General features: G+C 36.3%; 1 protein-coding gene across 2 annotated transcripts; it reads left to right on the forward strand.

The window, feature by feature from the left end:
* The first annotated feature begins 244 nt into the window (after positions 1–244).
* Positions 245–22,638, forward strand: LOC131670690 (voltage-dependent calcium channel subunit alpha-2/delta-3). 2 transcript variants are annotated; one of them, XM_058946507.1, is made up of 25 exons: positions 245–726; positions 6,853–6,934; positions 7,015–7,125; positions 8,222–8,450; positions 9,104–9,235; positions 9,930–10,252; positions 10,763–11,030; positions 11,653–11,789; positions 13,072–13,152; positions 13,355–13,435; positions 13,512–13,586; positions 13,683–13,697; positions 13,779–13,883; positions 13,952–14,023; positions 14,090–14,231; positions 15,538–15,747; positions 16,034–16,124; positions 17,463–17,495; positions 18,400–18,504; positions 18,587–18,699; positions 18,874–19,007; positions 19,080–19,249; positions 19,321–19,520; positions 20,031–20,286; positions 20,426–22,638. In XM_058946507.1, exons 1-25 carry the CDS (start codon positions 632–634, stop codon positions 20,712–20,714), a joined length of 3,549 nt encoding a protein of 1,182 aa, XP_058802490.1. In that variant the 5' UTR covers positions 245–631; the 3' UTR covers positions 20,715–22,638. The 2 variants fall into 2 exon arrangements, with proteins under 2 accessions (XP_058802490.1, XP_058802491.1); XM_058946508.1 differs by lacking the exon at positions 17,463–17,495.
* Positions 22,639–22,976: the final 338 nt, after the last annotated feature.

Below are 22,976 nucleotides of genomic sequence, written 5' to 3' on the forward strand. Positions count from 1 at the left end.
GGCGAATAGCTCAATTGAAACATTACTCGGTGGCGCCCACACCCACGAACGTGGCGACGACGACGACGACGACGACGACGACGCCGGCTTCTCTCTCTCTCTCTCTCTCTCTCTCTCTCCCTGCCTCCCTCCTTCCGAACGCGCGCGGCGCACTCTTCGAATCAATGATACTGAGCTTGCGCGTTGCTACTCCTCGCCCGGCGGCTACGAGCGTTTTCAGTACGACGGTCGTCGGTCCCTCAGGACGACGTGGCTATGTGTTGGTGAAGCTGAACGTCGTCGTCGTCGTCGTCGTCGTCATCGCCGTCGTCGTCGCCGTCGTCGTTGCTGCCGTGGGGCTGTCCGCAGAAGGGAAAGGAACCTAACAGTCGCTATCACCAATCGGATAATCATGGCTACTAATATCGTCACTACTAACAACGCTGCAACTACTACTACTACTAATCCTCGCCGTCCTGCCGTGATCGTCGCCGTTACAACGACCAGTTGTGAGTGAGTGTGCGTTGCAATAGTAGGCAACGCTTCGCAGATACGCTTACGCGGACGGCCGATTCGAAGCGACAGATCTCCCCGTGTACATAGTTGTGAAGTGTTAAGAAGATATCGAGAGTGAAAGAGAACGAGAGAGAAAATGCGGCTGGCGCTTCTGCTGATGCTGCTTGGATGCTGCTGCTGCCTCTGCCTCACGGCTAGCGCACAGCAAGAGGAGGACATACCGCACTCGGAGTGAGTATTCGTCTGCTTCTCGCCAGTGCCATCGCAGGCGCGACGTTACGTAAGGCACAGCTCGAGGACGAGCCAGCCTCGTGTCGTCCCGACGAGCCGCTACCGCTGCCGCTGTCGCGTAGCGCGAATCTCTCGACACGATTGCCAAGTGTCCGCTCGCGGCCGCCACGCGCGCCCGATTAACTTGTAATCGCTCGTAAAAATCAGCACCGGCAAGCCTGTTATTTTCTCCCTCCGTGCGCCTCTGCGTGAGCTTCTTTACGGGGCCGAACAAAATCAATAAAAAAAAGACGATCGCGCTCCTTCTCCTCGCACGTTATGCACCCTCGTGCACGTTTCCGTGATGCAGATCGCAGCGAGTACCAGACAGAATGGCTCCAACTATATGGCTTCGAAGGGCCGCTGGTCACTCGACAGGGCGTGAAATTCCAAGCTCTCGCGCGTCGAGCCACGAGAGAAAGAGAAAGAAAAAGAGCAAGAGAGAGAGAGACAAGCGCGGCCTACTCCTCCCTCTCTCCTTCGCACGGTATAGTAGCGTGTGTACGCTATTTACTATGAAGCTACACGTGTATGTGCATAAGTCTTGGCGATTGCGATGCAAAAAGAAGGAGCTTTTTCAAGGATGATGCGGGTACTTCCGCGGCTGCAGGTGTTTGCACTATATGTGCGTGCGAGATGAGTTTAGTTTATCGATTTTCTGCATGAATGCCGCTGTTCAGAGAATGAAGATATGGGTATAAGGAAGAACTGAAATTTGCATGAAAGCAATTGCCTATAATTGAATGAATTCGTTCGTCGCGGTTCAGTTTTTCACGAAAAGTCATTTGTATTCTTTTGTTGAAAATCAAACTCGATTTTCGATGATTCTGAATAAAGGTGAAGGCCATGACCATTGGATATTAGAAATTTAAATGGCTTGAAGGATTTCGATCTACCGACAAAATCCTTTATTTCATTATCGATCTTGAAAATTTACAATCGACGATTGCTCCGACCATTCAAAATTAAATAGTCGTTCTAATGAAAAATCTATGCATTGATAAGTAATAACTTTGCAACAAATCTCAAAGTCTTCTTAGTATCCATAAGCTCAACCAACTTTGGAATTTGCTCAAAAATGAAATCGGCAAACTTCTACTTCATTATACGTTTCTCTGATACATACTGATAAGAAAAAATAAGTGATTTTTTCTTGATTTTATTCATCTGATGCATAGTTTCAATCAGTCAATCACGAGGCCACAAGAGAACGGCGTATAGCTGAAATCCATATGCTATTCTGTCAAGGATATCCTATAATTTCAGTTCAAATCGGCAAACACATGATGGATTGATTTTGACATGAATATATACAACCGCGTCATCGATATATGCGACGTAAAAGGAAAAAAAGATTGCTGCGTGCAACGTCGCGTTTTACGTTTATAAAAGTAGACTTTGTCGGATTTTGCAGCAGATTGAAGATTGATCCCGTCGGTAACTTGGACTATTCGTAAACTTGTTAACAATGGATTTTATTTGTTCCCAAAAAAATACATATCGCAATCAAACTTGGTTAAGCGATATTATCGACCTTTAGACTCGTCTCTATAGAAAATTAAGAAAAAAACAATATACACAGATACGAGGCTATCACATAATCAACGCCGAGCGATAGCAATCCATCGAGAGAGAGAGAGAGAGAGAGAGAGAGAGAGAGAGAGAGAGAGAGAACGCTCTCGCAATACAAAAGTACACCCTTAGGGCGAATATAAGGTCGTCGCTCAATCACGCATCCTCACTCAAAGGACACACGTACATAAATGTGTATATGTGCAAGAGCGAGAGAGAGAGAGAAAGAGAGAGATTTTCAAGGCCTCCATACATGCCAGAGAGAAAGAGGAGAGAGAGAGAGAGATTGGCCCCTCCGGGCCATTGCCATTGTAGACGAAAGTTCGGCGGTGCAAGTTTCGCGCTGTAAATTGCGAGAGAGCGACCAACTTTTTGGGGGGGAGAGAGAGAGAGAGAGAAAAGGCTGTGCCGAGAAATTACGGAGGATCTTTCTTTTCAGCGCCCACTTTACTTTGCGCCGAGAGAGATTCTTCTTCTTTTTTTCTCTTGCTTTATCGCCAAGCACACTGAAGGGCGAATTCTCTCAAGGTATTGGATTTCGGTACCGGCGATACTTCTGATTTACCTTCACAGTCGGTTTACTGCTACTGGTCGATGGTTGCCGCGATGATTTTTCGGACTCATTGCTCATAGCCCATACTGTGGCGTACAATCCGCTTTCGGTGTCTCAGATATTGCTGGAAAAATAGAAGTCGATTCGCGGATGCTTATTTCATTAATCCTTCTGATCGAGTTATCTTCGCGTTGAAATACAAGAGATGAACGATAGCAAAAAATGAAAGCTCGATGAAGAAATTATTTTTATAATGTATTTCACGAGTAACGAATGAGAAACTGGAATAACGGCGTCCAAAAATGTAGGTGGCCATTTCCGAAGTTAATTTAATTGAAAACATTTAAATGGAAGGGAATAAATTCCGTAAGTATATGATAACCAACATCTCATTAAGTACGCATTTTGCATAAAAAGTATTTTCAGCGCGATATTATTGTTGAAGCATAAAATTAATTCGAGCACATCCAAGTAACTCGACAGTTTAATTAAGAAATCATTTCGACAGTATATGCTAATAATTCTATTCTCGTTAGGGATAAGATCTTTTTCTCGTGCAGCCCGAATAAACCGCACTTTTACAGTCAATTACTTTGCGCGGGCACACGATGAATGGCTTTTTCGAGAGATGCCTTTGTGCGGCAAAGCTCAACTTGAAAAGCAAGCCACCGCGAAATTATGAATGAAATTTTTTTACTTCACCTCTTTGCTCCTTTCAACCATTCACCCTTTCAAAACCAACGTCGAGAGGCAATACGAGTGCCATCGTAAACTTGTCGAGGAGTATCCTATACACCTGCATTTATCAATGACAAATTAGCAGATACATCTGAAAACTTTCGTTTATTAACCGCATGGAACTCTACTTTTCCGCGCTTGGGGCAAAAAATTGTTTGTGAAACTTCTCTTTGCTCGCGCGCATACAACAACGACGTATTTTCTGTACGTCGATTGCTTGCCTGGCGTTGGAAAATTACACGTCATAAATGTTTAAAAGAGAGGAAGGGAAAAGCAATCGTAAAGCGTGTTTTTAACTAAAAAGCATCCGCGCACTTCTACTCGTAATTCACATCTAAAAGATATAGCTTGCAATTATATTGATGTTCATTACACTCCCAAGATAAAACTACACTTCACCATTATTCTTCCTTTGCTGAGAGGTCAAACTATGCACAGTGCTTGTTATTGAGCGAACGCTGTTATGCTTAACTATCGCTCAATCTTGATAAAAATTAATATCGCAACTGTTGGAGAGAAAAAAATCTTCGGCGCGTAGTAGCAGTAGTAGTAATCAGCGTCACATTTCCGTGAATCACGAGAAAAGGCGGAAGAGAGGAGAGCGCATATATGCAGCAGCGATAACACGACCGTTCGCGCGCACGCGAAAATTCCATTCCGCAATAAACGGCTGAAAAACTCTCCCCCGTTTTTTCCATATATATAACGACGTATGTTTGTGTTTTGCGCGCGATACGCAATTTATGCCGAAACTTTAAAGTTGGGCTTGTATTTCTCTACGGCGCGCGCGCACGGACGCCAAGGCAGAGCGAGAGAAATATTATTCGTCGAGGGGTAAGCAAAACTTTTCAGCGCGCAGGAGGATTCAAAGCGCCGGAAATTGAGATACGTTGTAAGAAAGGGCTGCGCGCGTGTTGTTGCAGATGTGCGCACACGATGTTCACCTATACCCCAACAGTTTTCTCTTGTATGGCGAAAAAATACGCTGGCAGATTATTACGTTGTTCGCTTCTCCCGATTATTTTATTTTCTTGCTCGTTTTCATCAATTTAGTTGTTTCAGTCCAATAAATTTCTTATACTACCTTTACATTCTTAATGGCGAATATTATTAAGTTAAAAAATAAAACAGGTAATATTTCTTTTGATAGGACAAATTTTTATTTTTAGCGAGAATATTACATAAAATTAGTAACAGCTACTCTTTTTAATTAATAAACACAATTTTTTTTAATTAACAAACTTTTGTTTGTATTTTGTGTAACTTTGAAAAATAATCTACTTAGAAGATAAGAATACTTTTAAGTATCCTAGTTTCTGTATGTATAGTTCTTATATTGTGTTCCATCCTATTTTAATGAATTTATTTAATGTAGTGTATTTTTGGAAGTTTGTATTTTTAGATGTATGCAGTACTTAATTTACATGCAGAGTGAAAATAATAAATTGAAAATTAGATAGAACAAATTTTGAAATTGGTTTTCAATGCTGAGTCAAACTTTCAACGTTGAAACTTTTCAATGTAGGTTCTAAAAGTCATTCGATTAACATTCAAAAAAAAAAAAAAGAAAAAACAAACGTTTCCCCGAGTAGGTACGATTAAATCTCACAAAAGAGTCAAAATCCATTTCGGGCTACTAAAATATTCTTACAAATATTCTCTTTTAAAATATTCGGCATTTTATTATCAATGTGCTGAAATTCAGTAAATTTGCTGCATACTCATAAGAATTTAACGCTATTGAAAATTGCATAAAATAACTTTTTTGGTGAAGCTCTTAAGACCCTCGAAAGCAGTAAGCTAAAGACAATATTTTAATCATCTCTGTGCAGACAATAAGCTTTATATACATTAATATCAACTTACCTCGTCATCGACTATATATATCTCACACAAGATTAGTGTCTTATAATTGGCTTTCAATACTCGACGCGGCTTTCACTTTGACGAAAGGCTTATAACCTTAAAAGGCTTTAAAACTGTATTGACTACATCTTACTTTCTCCCTTTTTTGCACAATGGAAAACTCTCTTGTTTACTGAAAGCTATCTTTCCTACTTTGTCTCTCTGTCTGCCTGTCTCTCTCTCTCTCTCGACACACTGAAAACTCAACCTTTCGATACAATCGATTTCAGAGCATTTAGTTTTGTTCACATTTAAATGAACGTTGCCTGCTGCTCCGAGATCCCATTGAAATTTAAATTTCTCCTACTCGCTTCTGATTGCTGCTTGCTGAATATAACAGAAATATTTCGAATAGAAGATTTTTTTTTCATGTAATAAAGTGCACATACATACGTGCGATGTGACAAAAATAAACTTCGATTAGAACGTTGTGTAACGGATTTACGCCGTCAAATTGAATTCGAGCTTATTCGAATGAATATCATTCTGACTGAAATCTCGTAAGGTATAATTAGATATTATATGAATTATGCAGAGAAAGATTTTACCGCAGATTCTTCATATGAAACGTATTTATCGAATATTTATAAATACAACCTTGTCAAAAAAACTTAACGTCAAAAAATTTCCGTACTTACAATAAAATTAAGTTTTTTTCTTATTTTTTATGATATACTTTTATTCGGAATAGAAAAGTTCTTGATACAAGATATTTTTATTCGTTTATTTCTTAAATCGATATTCAAGAATGAAACTGAAAATAAAATTTTACTAATAAAAACATTGCTCTAAATTATAACAAGCGGGAAAGGCACAATGCTTGAAAAAAAAACACTGTCAACTATATTAATTCAAAGATAAAGCAAATAAAAGTGCTTTGTCAGCACAGTGCAAATAAAAGGATGGATAACAACGAAGATAACGATAGGGAATTTCGATTGTTCTCAACGGCTGAGTCTACAGCTTGTAGCCAGTATAAAGGATATTTTTATTCCCGGTGCGTTTCAATTGTCAAGGAGTTTTCTGTAAATGGGGTCGCGTACAACACAAAACGTACAAGCGCGTTTAGCGCGTCTCTCTCTCTCTCTCTCTCTCTCTCTCTCTCTCTCTCTCTCTCTCCCACTATTCAAACTCAATTCAGGACGAACTAAAAGTTTGATCTGGGTTTCTCTCTTATGCACACGCGCCCATATATATATATATATATATATATATATACACACACACATAGTCTCATGTATATAACGTGGTGTATACGCGGGCGTTTAGTTTTGATAATCCTAGCATTGGATATAACGTTTCGACTTTGAATTTTTCAGGGTCGGCAACTGGGCCTTGAAATTCGGTGTTGACCTCTGGGCTTTTGGCAGGCAACTCACCAGAATGCACGACATTAAGCAGGTTGGTTTTATACAAATATATCAATTGATTTGTTATTTTTTGTATTCAATATAACAAGATTTCCAACATTTCCGCTATAGAAATATCGAACTCAGAAACCCGAAGTAAAGAAAAAAGACGGCCTAGTGCTCGTAAGGGAAATGGCTGCTGAAGTTAAAAATATGATGGACTTCAAAATCAATGCCGTGATGGTAAGGATAATCCTTAACTTTATTTCTTAGTAAATTTTCCACAACTACGTGATTGAAACAAAGACAGTCGATTCAAATGAACGATGAATTCTTATTGCATTAAAGAGCCGGCAAAATCTTATTTTTAATGCCAGCGAAACGAAAATTGCCTTAATTAAGCAAAGTTGCGTTATAACGTAGGAGAGGCGTTGAAGCGCCTTTCTCTGAGATTTTGCTCGAGAGCTGTGTGCCAAAGGATTACAATTTATCCAAGACAACAGTCTAGAATTTCTCTATATAAATTCATATTAAACACCCCCACTTATAAAAGTTTTATCCGGTAAAGCTTTATTTTATTTAATCAATATACCAAATTGCTGAATGGATATTTTACTTCTTTCAATGTACTATAATGTTTTTGACAAATGAGCACATTTGAAAATTGGTAAAATACTGTTTCCAACGGATTTGAAAATTTATTAAAATTTTTTTTTTCATTCCCAATCTCAGAAATATAAATGTTATAAATATATATAACACTCGTATATTGCTAAATTGCACGTTACATTAAATATATGCTAACGCGAATGCCTCTTATTAAATGGAACGTAATAATAGAAGGAAACATTATGTACAAATATTCACTATCGCGACATTTATTTTAAGATGCAATGATGTCTTCATACTATCCAAAGCGTGGATGACACGTGCTAGCGCCCCTATACGCTCACACATTTTCATTCTTTTCTGATACATAAATTCGTACCACACACCTACGCTCTTCTATAAACGGAATATTAGTTTTTTTTCCTTCAAGCATCGTTACATCAATTAGTATTTTAATAGGGTAATTCTGATTAGGTAGAATGTAGTCTATAGAAATTGTTACGTCGATACCGGAACTTGATGCACACACAAATAAAACTCCCGAGCGAAACAATAACACATGCCTTCGAGCCCGCGCTTTCGAAAAAAAATAGTCCATCTAGCGAAATACTCATTCCCGTTATTTGCTCATCACTCAGTCGCAATGTTGCAATAAATCGTCCTCGTTAACTAGGTCAGTAGTGCGTATATATAATTAGCGCATCTCAAATGAAAATATACAACATTTTAGAAACTTATGGAATACGCGGAAGAAGCATCGAAAGCAGCAGCATCGCCAAGTAGTACGAGTCAGCCGCCAAAGTACTACGCGAGCAAACATATCAATTTGTTCAGCGACGATGGTAAATTACAACCAGGCTCACGCGAGATGTATCTAACTGGTAACCGACATTTCGATCATATCGCCGTCAACCTCAGCCTCTCGGCGGTACTCATGCCGCCTGGCGTCAAGGACACTGGTAAGTTCACTTTCAACCGTTCGACTTTCGCGTACATATATATGTGTGTGTATGTTACTATTCTTGTTTTGCTAAGTATGCCATCAACTCTTTTTTTTAATTTTTTATTATTACCTTTTTTGGTCGATATTAAAGCTAACATAGATGTTTGTTATTTTAATCAAAAATATTGCTAGATGAAACAAGAATCCGTTTGGTTATGCAATAATAGCAAGTCATAATTTTTTAAGAATAAGTGAAGAATTGAGTAGATTGCCGTTATTTCAGAGATACAATTGATAAAGCGTGGTAAAAAATTCAACGTCATTCGTAGATTTTGTAAGAAAATTACTGTAAATTGAACAGAATACATATGCAAGTAGATAAGTAGTATTGTTCCAGGCATGTACCTATTTTGATTTTCTTTATTTTTATTAACTGTATACGTAAAAAGACAACCAACAAGCTGTTTAATTTCTTTTATTGTAAAATTTTTTTTTTTATTTTGAATGAATGAGAATGATGTATGTCAAGTAAAGAAACTTATGAGCACTGAACGAAATACAGTTTAGCATGTGAGAAAGATCATTGCAATATAAATACTCGCAACGTATTACATCAACACTTTACGTATCTTTTTTTATTTTTTCCTCGATACTTTGGGATGACAATAGATGCGGACGTGGCAAGCGGACTTCAATGGAGCGAATATCTCGACCCGCTGTTCGTCAACAATTACGAGAGCGACCCGTCGCTCTCCTGGCAGTACTTCGGCTCGACTTCCGGCTTCTTACGCCGCTTTCCTGGTGAGCCTTTTGTCCGTTTGCAACTGTAGTACCCTCGAGGCCTTCACCAGCCAGCCACACATGTTCCTCTTTTCCTCCAAACACTATTTTCACTTTCTTCTCTACCTCTTTTTTTTCTTTTCGTTCCGGATTCAATTTTTCTCTTTTAAAACTCCTTCTCTTTTCTGGCTTTGTTGCAGTTCTACAGCTTTTGAAAGCTGTTTAAAATATAAATTTTTCTGCGCTTTGATTTCAGAAAATTACAAAATTATTCATTAAAAACAGATTATTTTTATAAGATTTAATTTGAGATATTAGATCGAACTTTTTTCATTTGCGTAATGAAGTTTATCAGCTCCAATTTATTGGATAAGTTAGTTAGGGAAATCTTTAGATACTTTCAATCATAGGATTCAGCTAAAGTGATTAAAACTGAATGCCATATCGAGATACCTACAAACTTGAGTCTGATTCAAGTCAAACATTAATTTAATATATCAATTAAATAGAATTCTTATTTTCATTCTATTCAAAATCACCATGCGTTTTTAAACAAGAAGTTATTCTATCGTGCCTCGATATATATCTTTTGTTCACACGAAGATGAGGCAATTTTCATCACCAAACTAAGATCCTAAAATCCTTTAGCACCTATGCAAATAATGGTATTCTCCACGACGAATAATTTTCACGCGGCAACCCAAAAAATCCGTAGCAATCTCATGGCCACCAGTCGACACATCGCCAGTGCAAAATGGGCCAACGCGCGTGCGCGAAGTCGATGATTTCCGGCTGTCGGACTGGTTTGTCGGGGCGGCAACATCGGTCAAGGATCTTGCAATCCTCATGGATGGAAGTGCGCTGTCATACAGCAAAACCAAAGGATTGGCGATCGCGACTGTCAATGCTATACTCGACAGTCTCACGCAGAATGATTACGTGAACGTTTACAAATATGCTGAGAATGCCGAGGAGATTGTCAAATGTTTCAAAGATAGTCTCGTGCTTGCATCGCCCGAGAACGTTAAAGAGTTGAAGGTTTGAAAATTTTTTCTTACTACTAATTCGTAACTTTTAAGAGATAAACAAGTTGCACGAATTGTAATGTGATAATGACTAACAGTTTATGAATATTCTGAAATAGCAAGAAAATTGTTAAGTCAAGTGCGACGCGATAAAAAATTTGCGAAATTATATTATTTATAAGAATGCGTAACAGAGTGAAAATTCAATAATCTATTCTATAATTTATTCACGACTAGGCGACATTAATTAATGAAACTGGAAATCATTCTTTATAGACTGAAATATTAAATAGAGTTATCAGAGAAATGTAAATTAATGTTGAGTTATTAATGATTGCAACGTCAAAAAATCCATGGAATTAATATTCTCCCAAAGGTAGATTTCTCATCAAAATTTCAGAATAATTACATTCGAGCCCTAAAAATATTGATAAGAATCAACAGTGACCTTAATAATCCATCTACTAAGAATCGGATTAATCACTCAGCAAACAACGCCCACGCAAATGATGTATTTTTTTAGAACGCCATGAGCAGTTTGAAAGGTGACTCGTCGTCGAATATCTCAGCAGCATTGAGCACAGCATTCGAAATTTTGAATCGTTACAATCGCTCATCTTTGGGTAGCCAATGCAATCAAGCGATAATGCTGGTTACGTCGCGTACCGACAGTGCACCTGAGGAACTCATTAAACGATACAATTTCCCGCACATGCCAGTCAGAATATTTACCTATGTCGTCGGTGGTGACAGCAGTCAAGAGCTCAACGACATGTCGTGCACTAACAAAGGTATCGTTAATATATTCATAATAGGATAATAGAAAAAGTTAAGGTATTGTGGCTAGAGTGTGACTGTCTGACCATAGCAAGAGCTATTCTACTGATTATTTTATTTCAGTACGTCGAAAGATAGAAGCATTCGTAAATTGCTTTCTTTTGTTGATTTATATTTCAAGTCGGCGATAGTTATATATGGATATGAGATATGCATAAGTGATCCGCATAAATATATATTGCATTCTTTTACAAGATGGTGATTTCTTTGATAAATTTTAGTTTTTATATATCAGCTATTAATTATCTATTTGTGAATTAATGTATAAATAAACAATAAAACAATTATAAAAAAAGAACAATTTATATTTTTCAAGCAAAAATACAACAAGGATAAGAACTACATTTTAGAAAAATACAAAATAACTAGTATTTGAGTAATTTATTTCTCAAAATAAAATTCTCATCGAAATTTTAAGAGAAATTTAAGCAAAAATAAAAAAAAGTCTTAAATTAAGATATTTTAACTTGTATTCTCTTGAGTCACTAATATTATCGTTTACGAATACACCAGAAGACACTTTCCTCTAGCGTCGATTCATAATTAATGGCAGTTTCTCCATTGCGCTCGTTCCAGGATATTATGCACGAATTATCAACAAAGAAGAAATCAACAGCAAAGTCGTCGAGTACATCAAAGTATTGGCACGACCAATGGTTCTTTACCAACGCGATCATCCAATTCACTTCAGTCCGGTCTACGTCGGTGGCAAAGTAAGTCATTTAAACTCAAACAATTTAAACAAAAGAGAGAGAGAGAGAGAGAGAGAGAGAGAGAGAGAGAGAGAGAGAAGGCGCTTGTTATGGATAACCAGAACAAAAAAAGTTGCCAAATTGAAAAGAAAGACTTAGACAGTTTTCGAAAGGTATAACGAGCGACACTAATACGCTCCAAAATTGAATAAGTGCGATCAATTTCTGAGCACATTTCACAATTTCTCCCATCGAGCAAGCTCTGCAACAACTGAAGGAGAATCCCCCGCGTGAGCGCACTTATGGAAACTTTAAATTGATCTTCTTTCTAAAGTTTTCCATGCGCTTGCACTTACTACTACTTATTTTAAGCGCGTTTCGCAAAGGGAAAACGCGATAAATCCATAACCGAACCTCCCTGCCATTCTCATTCTCAGCTTCTTTCTCATTCTACATTGCCTATGGCAAATTTTTTAACTTTCATTCGGAACTTCTCATCCTAAAAGTATTGTTGTTGCATTTGTTTATCTAATTGAAAAATGTAATCCTTGATTGATTTTAATCAACAACCGTAATCCTTAATTATAATATTTAAAAGAGAAATACTATTCATCTTTGCTCGAGGATATAAGAAGTTCTTCAATCAAACAGATCTTATAACTTTCTGAAAAAGATTCTATTCAAAACGGTAAAGCTTTAGAACTGTGATATTCATGAGAAAATCGAAATAAGTAAAGGTTCTGTTTGCTCTATACTTAAAATACAAATAAGTGTAGGACAAAAATACATTTAAAAGAAGATATCTTCATTCATTCTTAAAATAACTAACCGGGAAATGATCGAAGCCTCACAACAAACTTAATTTTTATTCTAATCGTAGAATCAAGTTTACAACTTTGAAGCTCACAATCGTTATGCACTCAAACGTTATTTACTTTCAATTCTATTAATAACGTCCCACGTGATATTTCCAATACATTTTCATAAAAGCAATAGCGTTACAATAAGCAATAGCATTACACGAAATTCCCAAGTAAAGTTGACGTAATAGCGACCTTCAACTTATATTAGAAAGCAATCTTTCCGCCCCTAAAAACGATCTAAAATCAGATAAGCCATCCGTAAGCGCCTAAACGAATGAAGCACATACAATCGCTTGGTCATAAGGTCGAGGAATGCAGTTTCCGTCCGAGTCAGGGCAGAGGGCTTCGAGAGACATTAGTATCCGTCCTCGCAATCGCGTTCTTGTAATCAGATCGTCCGAACGAGGCAGAGAGTGTTAATTGTCTTCATAAACTTGCAGAGCAGCAGATACGGCTTAGAAGGTCAAGGCCAACTGATGACATCAGTCACGGCACCCATATTGGACCACAGGAATCACACGGTAATTCCACACCATACAGAGTGCATTGTTCGCATGCTAACATTTGATCACGAGCGACACACACATATACGGATTGAATTAAAAAATGAATAAATTAAACATTAAATTTTATTGTACCATGGCTTTTACGACTGAAAGAGTGCGAGATTATCCTTATCGCGCGTTAGTTTGGGAAATTGAAAAATCTTTTTTTTTCCTGTAGGTAAGAACTGCTAACTTGTTGGGTATCGTTGGACTTGATGTGCCGATCGAGCAGATACAAAAACTCGTGCCGCCTTACAAGGTAATAATGTAGCTGTAAACATTTTGGACAAACAGAATTAGCGATTATTTGACGAAAAAAAATTTTTAATTTACAGCTTGGAGTGAATGGTTATTCATTCCTAGTGGATAATAATGGCCGAGTTTTGTGGCATCCAGATCTACGACCGTTGGTAAGTTACTTACTTTTGAAAAAATGAAATAAAAAGACAATGAAAACCATCGTGTAATTATATATTATGCATTTTCTCGGACAAAACGCTGTACAGCCTGGAAATACCGAAGTGAGTAAACGTAGCGATCGTTTTTTTCCCGCAACCAATTATCCTACTTATCGATTGGTCTTCTTTCTTCTTCTATTCTAGTACGAGGAAACTTTGAAGCGAAAATACCTTAGCGTCGATCTGTCGGAAGTCGAACTTACTGAATACGACGGGCCGTCGCATTCGAACAATTCGCTGCTTCTTGATGTAAGTTGATTCGGCGAACGATATTATAAAGAAATCTTGATCTTTTATTACCTCGTGTGTAATTTCAGATGAGAAAAGAAATGATTGATCAGAAAGAAGGTGAAACTTATTTCTCGGTGAAAACCCATTACGACGATATGGTGAGTATCTTCTTTCAGCTTTACGAGCTGAATGGATGATATGCAATGTGTTTGATTGTGCTACAGAAACGAGTTTCGATACGGCGACACAATTATTATTACAAGAAAATCGAGGATACGCCATTTTCGTTGGGATTGGCATTACCTGAAGGTTATGGGATGTACGAGTTACACGCTGAGCAAGAGATTAGACATACGCATACGAATGGTGAGTTTTCTTTTTACTTTTCTATCCAATTGATGAACGTTTTGGTGATGGATTTCTAGTCAAACATTTACAAGCATGAGATTTCGAACTATCTTTGTATAGAAGCTCAAGATTTTCATCAATATTTTAATCATATTAATTGAGAGATTCATCTGATCTCATTAGCACAAATATTAATTGAAACATGAGCATGAATCAACTTACTATTAGAAACTTACGTAAATTAATGTTTTCGTGAAGAATGAAATTGTCATTGTTTATTCAATCAACTTGTCTGACAGTATTAAATTCAAACGGTACATTCAATGGAGAAATGTAAATGTTAAGTTTATATATATATCAAATACAAAAATGTAAGTCCAAAAACAACTCATGATTTCAAGCTTAGCTAAAAAAAATAAAAGAAAGCCCCTGAAAAAAAAGGTCCTTCCCTACAAGGTGCTCTCCATCCATCGCATAGGCAAAACAAAAATCCATTTGTCATGGAGCGTCTGATCAATATTCAAGCAACGTCGCGGTCGTGGGGACGGGAAAGTCGGCATGTGGCGGCGGCGACTCGAAAATTTCCAAATGAACAATACTTTTTCGCTCTCTTGCACTTAACGTGAGGAATGCCGCGAATTCGTAATACAGCATGAAAAATTGAGAGAGGGCGTTTGCTGCAGACGCAGCCTTAGCACAGAGACGCGAAAGCGTCGCGTCGCTTCTTTCTTATTTGCGCCTCACTCGCTCGCTTCCTTCTTTTTGGTGAAGCCAGAGGTATTGAATTCCGTGGCGACCGATAAGTGGCCGAGATTCTCTCTCTCTCTCTCACTCGCCCCCTCCCTTCTCTGTATACTGTACTGTACGCGACCGAGATTTATCGTTTGTTTTTTTCTATCTATGCTCTTGGGTCGTGTTGTGCGAAAGCTCACTTTCTTATCTACATACACGATTATTTGTTCACGCGGATTTCTTTTTTGGATACTTTTAATAGTATTTTTTAAATTATGCTTGAATGGCTCGATTCGTATGGAATTATTTTATATTCTCTGCTTTAATTCATATTGAGAAATCTCAATTTTTTGAAGAATTTTCATATCATATGTGTCCGATTGGTATTTCTTGAAACACAATACAGTTTGCTGATACTTTTCATGTGCACTCCTTTCTTACACAAGCAAACATGCCTTCTAAGTCGTACAAATACTTATTAAAATATTCAATGGGACGTTTCAAAGACCTGATTTAATTTAAAAGTCTGACTATGAATAATAAAACCCACATGATATAGAAAAAAAAATAACGATTACTTTACGAATTTCAGTTACGCAATGGTTCCAAGGCAATCATTGGAAGGTTCATCCAGATTGGACGTACTGCGAGTATTACTTCGAGTCGGACAAGTGGTTTGCCACGCCCGAAGAACGCGTACTACACTTTCTAACTCTGGCCCACGGTCAAGGTTGGAAATGGAGATCCATGCGGCCTAAATCTGCCAAATCGGCCAATAAACCAGAGAAAGACTCGTATTACTGTAAGCGATATTTTCTTTGGCTATATGTCGACGCGTTGCAAATTAATTAAAGGTTAACGTTCGGACTTTAGGGGATAATTTAGTTACGATATGTCGTGGCTCGAGCTCCCTCCGATTTTATTCGATTAGCACTGTAATTAGATACTTCGTGCCTAGGCATAATTTTCAGGCTTGCTGATAATTTTATAGTGCTATATAGCGCTTATCGATAATCCATTATAAAGTTGCTCATGCGAATAGAACTTGAAAAGAGAGAGAAAAAGCTGATTTGTTTTCTTTTTGGCAGGCGATAAGCGGTTGTTGCAATCGTTGGTTTTGGATGCATACGCGACCGAAGGATTTGGTAATCCAAGCCAGACGCCACAGAAGGAGGGAGAGTAAGTATACTAGCGCTCGAGACCGACAAACAACAACAAAGATATATATATCTATATATCTGCCACTGATAACTATTCACCATAAAAATGCACCATTTGCACCACTTGCACCACTGCACCAAATATTTAGTTGGTCAATCTAATCTATCTACCAAAGCCATAAATATAAGTTTGCTTACGAGACGAAACCTTGTTGAAGTTATTGAAAAACATTACATTTTAATGATGAAACTGATCAATAGGATAACTTATTGGTTTACATTGATGATTTAAAACCAGAAGATTTCAATGCACTATTTGGTTGATCAGTGTCGTCGATTCCAAAGCATTATTTAGCTAGAGCTAGAATATTTTATTCGAGTTGCTGTATCGATCATTCTTAGAACAATAGTTTTATGCAAAATAAAAACAAACTCTTTCGATGAATTAAATTTTATACTCAAAGCTAATTTATAAATTATTATTACCGTCTATTTTACGTAACAAAGAAAAAATTATCTTGAATTGAATGATACTTTTCGTAATAAACTATTCGAATTAACATTCAAGTTCTAGCTAATTTGAATATTGGCAAAACACATATTTAATAACCAAATGAAAAACAATTTTCAAAAATCGATATTGAGTTGCAGTTTTCCAAATAACATAATTTATTTAATTGTTAATTCATTTTTTATTAATAATATTAAAGATCGAAGACTGCATCTTGATAGTGAATTTCATAATTCATCAATATATTCATTGCAATTGGGTTATCTACAAAATTAACTGCATTTTTAGGTTTAATTGCAGCAATAAAATTATTTTTTTAGATATAATTTATTAATTTTGAGTATGACGTACAACTATTTCTTAACATACTCAACAACCGCTTATATTCTAGAATTTATAAGTTGAAATACACTGTTTTTTTATTTCTATCATTATCGCACTATGTATAATTTTTATTTACCTGAAATCACTCAAATTAAGTTAAATTTTATAAGAGCACTGTCTTATTTCTTTTCAATGCATCATGATAACCCAATTGCCAAAGCACACTTATCAATCATTTAATGTTATTCAATACTCCGATGAGGTTCTCCAAGTAACATTCACTGATTTTTAAATTCTTTAAAATGTTGTATTATGACAAATAAATTTCTATTCACAATCTTCGGAATAAAATAGAATAAAAGTTTAGATAGACGATCGACTGGTTTCACGAAAAATGCTTTTTTTTAAGCACTGCACATTTTAATGCACAAAATGCACCAACCACCACTAATTTGATTTACAAATGTTTATTATTTACTGTATATTTTTTATTATATTACTATTGTGTGTCTTCACCGCCAGCCCCATTGCCATACTGATGGCTGTACTGCAAAGGTAATCACAATGCACAATTATACGTTTAAAAAAGCTCGCTCGCACAGTAACAAAAATGTATATTGCACGGTAATGTGTACTAACATTATATCACCATGTGAGCTTTTATTTTTTATTATGTATATGCACAATGCACTTGCACTTCATCCCACTTATATGTAAGAGTGTGCCGTATTGAAATCATTTTATGAGAGTGGTGTGTGGTTGTTGTTCTACGTATTTAAAAAAATAATATGTTAATTGTTTTATTAAATTTTTTCTTATAAATATTAGCCTACATTGGATCAAGCATTAAGTAGTATTAAATTTTTTTAGTCAGACAACGAAAATAGTTATCTGCAATTCACAAAAAGCATTCTGATTATAAGAAATATCAGTAAAATTGTTATAACACTTCAAAAAATGTAAGCTATTTCAGAACGTATTCAAAAAGAAGATGATTGTACAACAATATCTTTAAGAGTAGACTTAAAGCTCGATGTACTTAAATGTGATATTTAAAAATGTAACGACCACATTTTCAATCAACTACTTCCAGTAAGCTTTCTTGAAGTAAATTTGTAAAAATTGGTTTGTCCAAACTGATCGTATTATTTATTCGGAAATCTTTTCTTATTCAAATAACATTTTTCAAATAATTTCAGCCTAAATACTACTAATCAATAAGAAAAGATAACCAATAATTTTCACGTATTAAGGCTAGAATAACTACTAACAAGTATAAACGTAAATATGTTTCTTTAACCCCTATAGTAAGCGTCGGAAATGGTATTGTTGGTAAAATTGTTTTTGATGAATTTGTATGAGTGACGTGACCAAATTGATGTGCGCGAGTATAAATGTTTCCAGATCCTTTGAAAATCCTAAATCCAACTAATCAAGCATTCGGGTTAATGTTTTGCAGCCAAGGTAAAGGAAGATTCGACGTTGTACGAAGTTTCATCGCAACGAGAAGTGGATTATTACGATGGCACGATCATCAGCCATACGATGACTCGATGGAAGCTCCGTGAGTTTGTAAAAAGAACTGTCTAGGCCATTTGTTTTCAGACCACTGAAAAACCAATTAATCCTACTGTTTTCAACATCAGGGACTTTGCCGACACGTACAGAAGATCGATGAATTCAGCCTGGTATAAAAGAGCGGTTGATCAACACGCGATCGAACCTGAAAGTTTCGTCTACAGTGTACCATTCGATCCTGGTATGATTATTCTGTAATAATTGAGTTATGGCTTTCTATGACTCACTTTCTATTGCATTTCATGTCTATAAATCCATCAACAGGTCGCTTTAATGTTCATCCATTTTTCGGCTAAAGAATGTCTGAAAACGCATCATATTAATGTATTTATATAATTGATTTTATTGTTTATAGTTGACAGACCACTGGTCACAGCAACGCACGCAATCTTCTTCGAGGAAAAAGGTCATAAAGCTCCAGTGGCTGTGGTTGGTATACAATTCAATCATGCATCTCTAGCATCGCATTTCGTTAACGTCACGTCCACGGTAAACTAGTTTAGCATCAACTTTTTGATAATGCTTGTTCTATTTGTGAACCTCATCACGTTCGATTTACAGTGTTCGGGCAATAATTGCAAGAAGAATTGCGCCTCCGAAGATTTAGACTGTTACATTTTGGATAACAACGGTTTCGTTATCATCAGCGAGAAAAATAAACATACTGGCAAATTTTTCGGGGAAATCGATGGAACGATTATGGATTCATTGGTTCAAGACAAAATATTTAAGTGAATATATTTGCAATTTCACATTTTTTTTTATCTAAGAGCACGACAACAAAAATTATTCAATTCAATAGGCAAGTTAGCGCAGTAAACTATCAAGGAATATGCTCGCCACAGTCATCGCAAATATCAGCGGCGCCCAATTCGGCTGTGTATTCAATTATGAAAACCATAGCTGCCATAGGTCATTACATGTTCACGTGGACGATCAATCTTAATTTGGCTGATGCATTAGAACCTGTATACGCTTGGGCTGCTGATGATGATGACGAAGGTAATTTTACAAAATTTTATTTGCTGATTATCAATTATTACTTCAAGTGTGTGTTACGGTATAACAATATACAGTAAATTAATAACACACAAAGAGAACATAGGCTTTAAAAATATTTATGCTCTCTTCGGAATCTATGATCAAAGTATCGATTTCGTTATTCATACAAATATTGATCGAAGTGAATCAAGACAAATAACAATACTCGGGCTTTTCTACAGACTTCTGTTTAATATTCATGAAAGGTTGTAGACGCATGTACAATGACCATATATGAATAAACACATTCAGTCATCCACTACATTACGCCGTAGAAGCACTTCTTAAAATATTAATGTATTTTTAGTATTCACGATAACTTACATAAAAGATGCATCGTAAATTATAGATATTGTAATTAGCTGTTCTCATTTGCTTGATTGAATTTGATTTATGCTTATTTAAACATTATCAGTTGATGTGCTTCCCACGTGAATAATAAAAACCAAATGTTACATATGGAAAATATAGAATTCCCAGAGGGCGACAATTACCAGCCAGGCATGATCGATGATGTAACGATAGAAAATGACAATGGACCTCCGCCAATGGTACAACAAGCGACTCCTCCACCATCTACATCTCACTCAACTACAACGAACATTCCGACGCACAAACTGCGTACTTGTGAAAAGAAAACGGACCTATATATTTTGCAACCAGAACGATTAAATACTCAACCATTGAAGGGTAAACTTACCAACTGTCATTCATCAGGCTGCGAAAGGTGTGTATCACAAAACAAATTGGAATAGTGCGCCTTAGTTTGACTGTTAAGATAATTCTAAATGAAAGACGTATCAAAATTCTCATTCGGTAAAATAGATCATGGCATTCGTATACTTAATCTAAAATATTATTTACAGACCATTCAGTTTACAAAAGATTGCCCATACGAACCTAATTCTCCTGGTAGTAGACACGGTATGCCCATGTGGGAACAAGAAACTTGGAATTAGGCCATTTGAGGCAAGAACCGAAGCAGGTGCATGCACTGCAAGACGCGAACGACTTTACCGTCGTAAGCATCCATCCAAATGCATCAGCTATCATCCTGAAGAGATGGAAATCAAGGTATGCGGTGGCGCATCCAGAATAATCAATTCTCAGTTTGGATTACTTCTCGTTGGTTTTCTCGTCGCTCACCTCACGTGACTCGGCGATCATTAAGCGAAACTCGCGCGTTAACACAATACGCAGTTGGAAAGTAAAAAAGAAAAAAATAATAACAGACTTCCTGTTGATTGCTGAATTGAGGAACAGTAGTCGACATATCGGTAAATTATCGACTGAGAAAGTGCCGTGAAAAAGATAGCTTTCTGGTTTTTACTATTCATAATAAAAAGAATAGATTTCTACCATAGAATCTGATTCCGTTAGTAAAGTTTGGAAGGAAATTTAGTCATTAGTTCGACGTACTAAAACCTAAATTTGTTACTGATTAGCCAAAGTACCATAGAAAAGTATTTGTTTTAACGATGAGAATATTTTTACACGTGTGGTAGTGTAAAAGTTTATCGCTGACAGAAAAACTAGAACAATTATACATTTTTATAAAGAATGTATGAAACCTACCACATATATCGTCCAGAAAAAATCAATTTTCGTTGTGCTATATTCAACGAATAATATTTTATAAATCTTATATCTACGGTAATAACGATTGCTTTAAACTACCATAGATAATATTAAACGTCATATAAAGGTTAGAACTTATATCAACCTTCGAGCTCAGTCGGTAAAGAAACTTGCAAATCGACAGAAAGCTACTATACCCAACGGCAGTCATACAGTTAACAGGAAAGTAAAAGTTAAATAATTTTCAACTACGTAAGTAACAAAAAAAAATAACAACAAAATAACAACGAGCGATTTTCAAAGAAAATTGTTCATAAATGCTACATATACCCGTCACGACAGTTTTCCTTTTTTTAAAAACAAGAAGAAAGAAAAAAATAATTGCGAAGCAATAGAACAGTAAACGAAAAATTCCAGTATGGAATAATGCGAAAATTCGAAATGAAACGCTCAGCTCCCTAGAGAAGCACAAAAAAATCCTATATTTTGCAAAACTCTTTCTTTTAAGAGAATTCCTGAGAGAGACAACGTGAGTGTAAAGAAAAAAGTGTGACAGTATTAAGCGCGTAAAAAACAAAAAAATGTTTTATCTAGCTTTGGCACACTCGAAAAGTAAAAAAATAGCGTCGAGAATAACTATGGTCCGAAACGAGGAGTCGAGACACATAAAAATGCTAACCAAAAGAAAGGACCCGAGACAGCTAGAGAAGATTGAAATTCCTGGCGCTGGCAGCCAGTCGAAAACAAGAGCTTTTTTCGTTTATCAATCGCAACGAGATATTACTGATAGGTGGCAAAAGGGGGGACAAAAAATTAAAAAATTCAAAACCAACACAATGCGCACATAACTTGGACTATTAAAATGAAAGATCTAAATGAAAAAGAACAAACGCGATGCCTACTTTAGGATAAGTATATCAGCAACTAAAACCACAAACCGTGAGATTATTACATGTAATCTAGGCTCGATGATATACATGTCATTTCTGCACAGACGTGAGAAACCGTCCACATTGAAAAAAAAAACAATAACTTCACTAAAATAAGCGCTCTAAATGGTTTTTCTATTTGAAGCGCTAGATCATTGTGCGGGTACTTTTTTGGTTGCATCGACCATTCGAAAAACGCGTGTTTTATAAACAATATAATGCTCTTTACATAATGCCTATTCAGTTGATAAATTATGATCTTGAAATGCACAAGTGTGCGTGTGGGTCAAAACCATAGCATAAAATCAAATAACTGATTGTTACTTGGATTTTTTTATCTGAAAAATTACTGATAGAATAAATATATGAAGATTGTATCAGATGAAAATATGATTACACTTGCGAATGACACACGCGTATTCTTACGAAAAGGTGCATTTTATGATGGAATTAGAATGAGATGCTTCCCTACTATAAATTCTTACATCAGTTCTAATGTAAGAAACATCGCTAGATCCCGTGGGATGTTTTCGCCCCCTATTTCTTATGCATGAACCTGTTCTCATGCAAGATCCAACATAAGAAATATATAAAAATGACTTGTATTCTAGTCTCATGAAAAATCTGATGCATGAAACTGTCCTCGCATATGATCTGACGTATGGTCAGATCATATGTAAGAAACCAAACTTTTATAAAAATTTATAATAAACAATGGTGATTACTTTGGTAACATGAACACTGTTATTTATTATAAAGTTTTATAAAAGTTTGGTTTCTTACATATGATCTGACCATACGTCAGATCATATGTGAGGACAATTTCATGCATCAGATTTTTCATGAGACTAGAATGCGAGTCATTTTTATATATTTCTTATATTGAATCTTGCATGAGAATAGGTTCAAG

This window comes from Phymastichus coffea, unplaced genomic scaffold (genome assembly GCF_024137745.1).
Source record: "Phymastichus coffea isolate CEN01 unplaced genomic scaffold, Cenicafe_Pcof_1.1 PCOF00114, whole genome shotgun sequence".
In the NCBI taxonomy this organism is placed as follows: Eukaryota; Metazoa; Arthropoda; class Insecta; order Hymenoptera; family Eulophidae; genus Phymastichus; species Phymastichus coffea.

Excerpts from the sequence above, each read along its gene's own strand:
- LOC131670690 (XM_058946507.1), top strand. The coding sequence starts at position 632 with ATGCGGCTGGCGCTTCTGCTGATGCTGCTTGGATGCTGCTGCTGCCTC. Across the intron at positions 6,935-7,014 it reads GAATGCACGACATTAAGCAG|AAATATCGAACTCAGAAACC; the intron begins GTTGGTTTTATA and ends TTTCCGCTATAG. Across the intron at positions 18,700-18,873 it reads CAGTGTACCATTCGATCCTG|TTGACAGACCACTGGTCACA; the intron begins GTATGATTATTC and ends TATTGTTTATAG.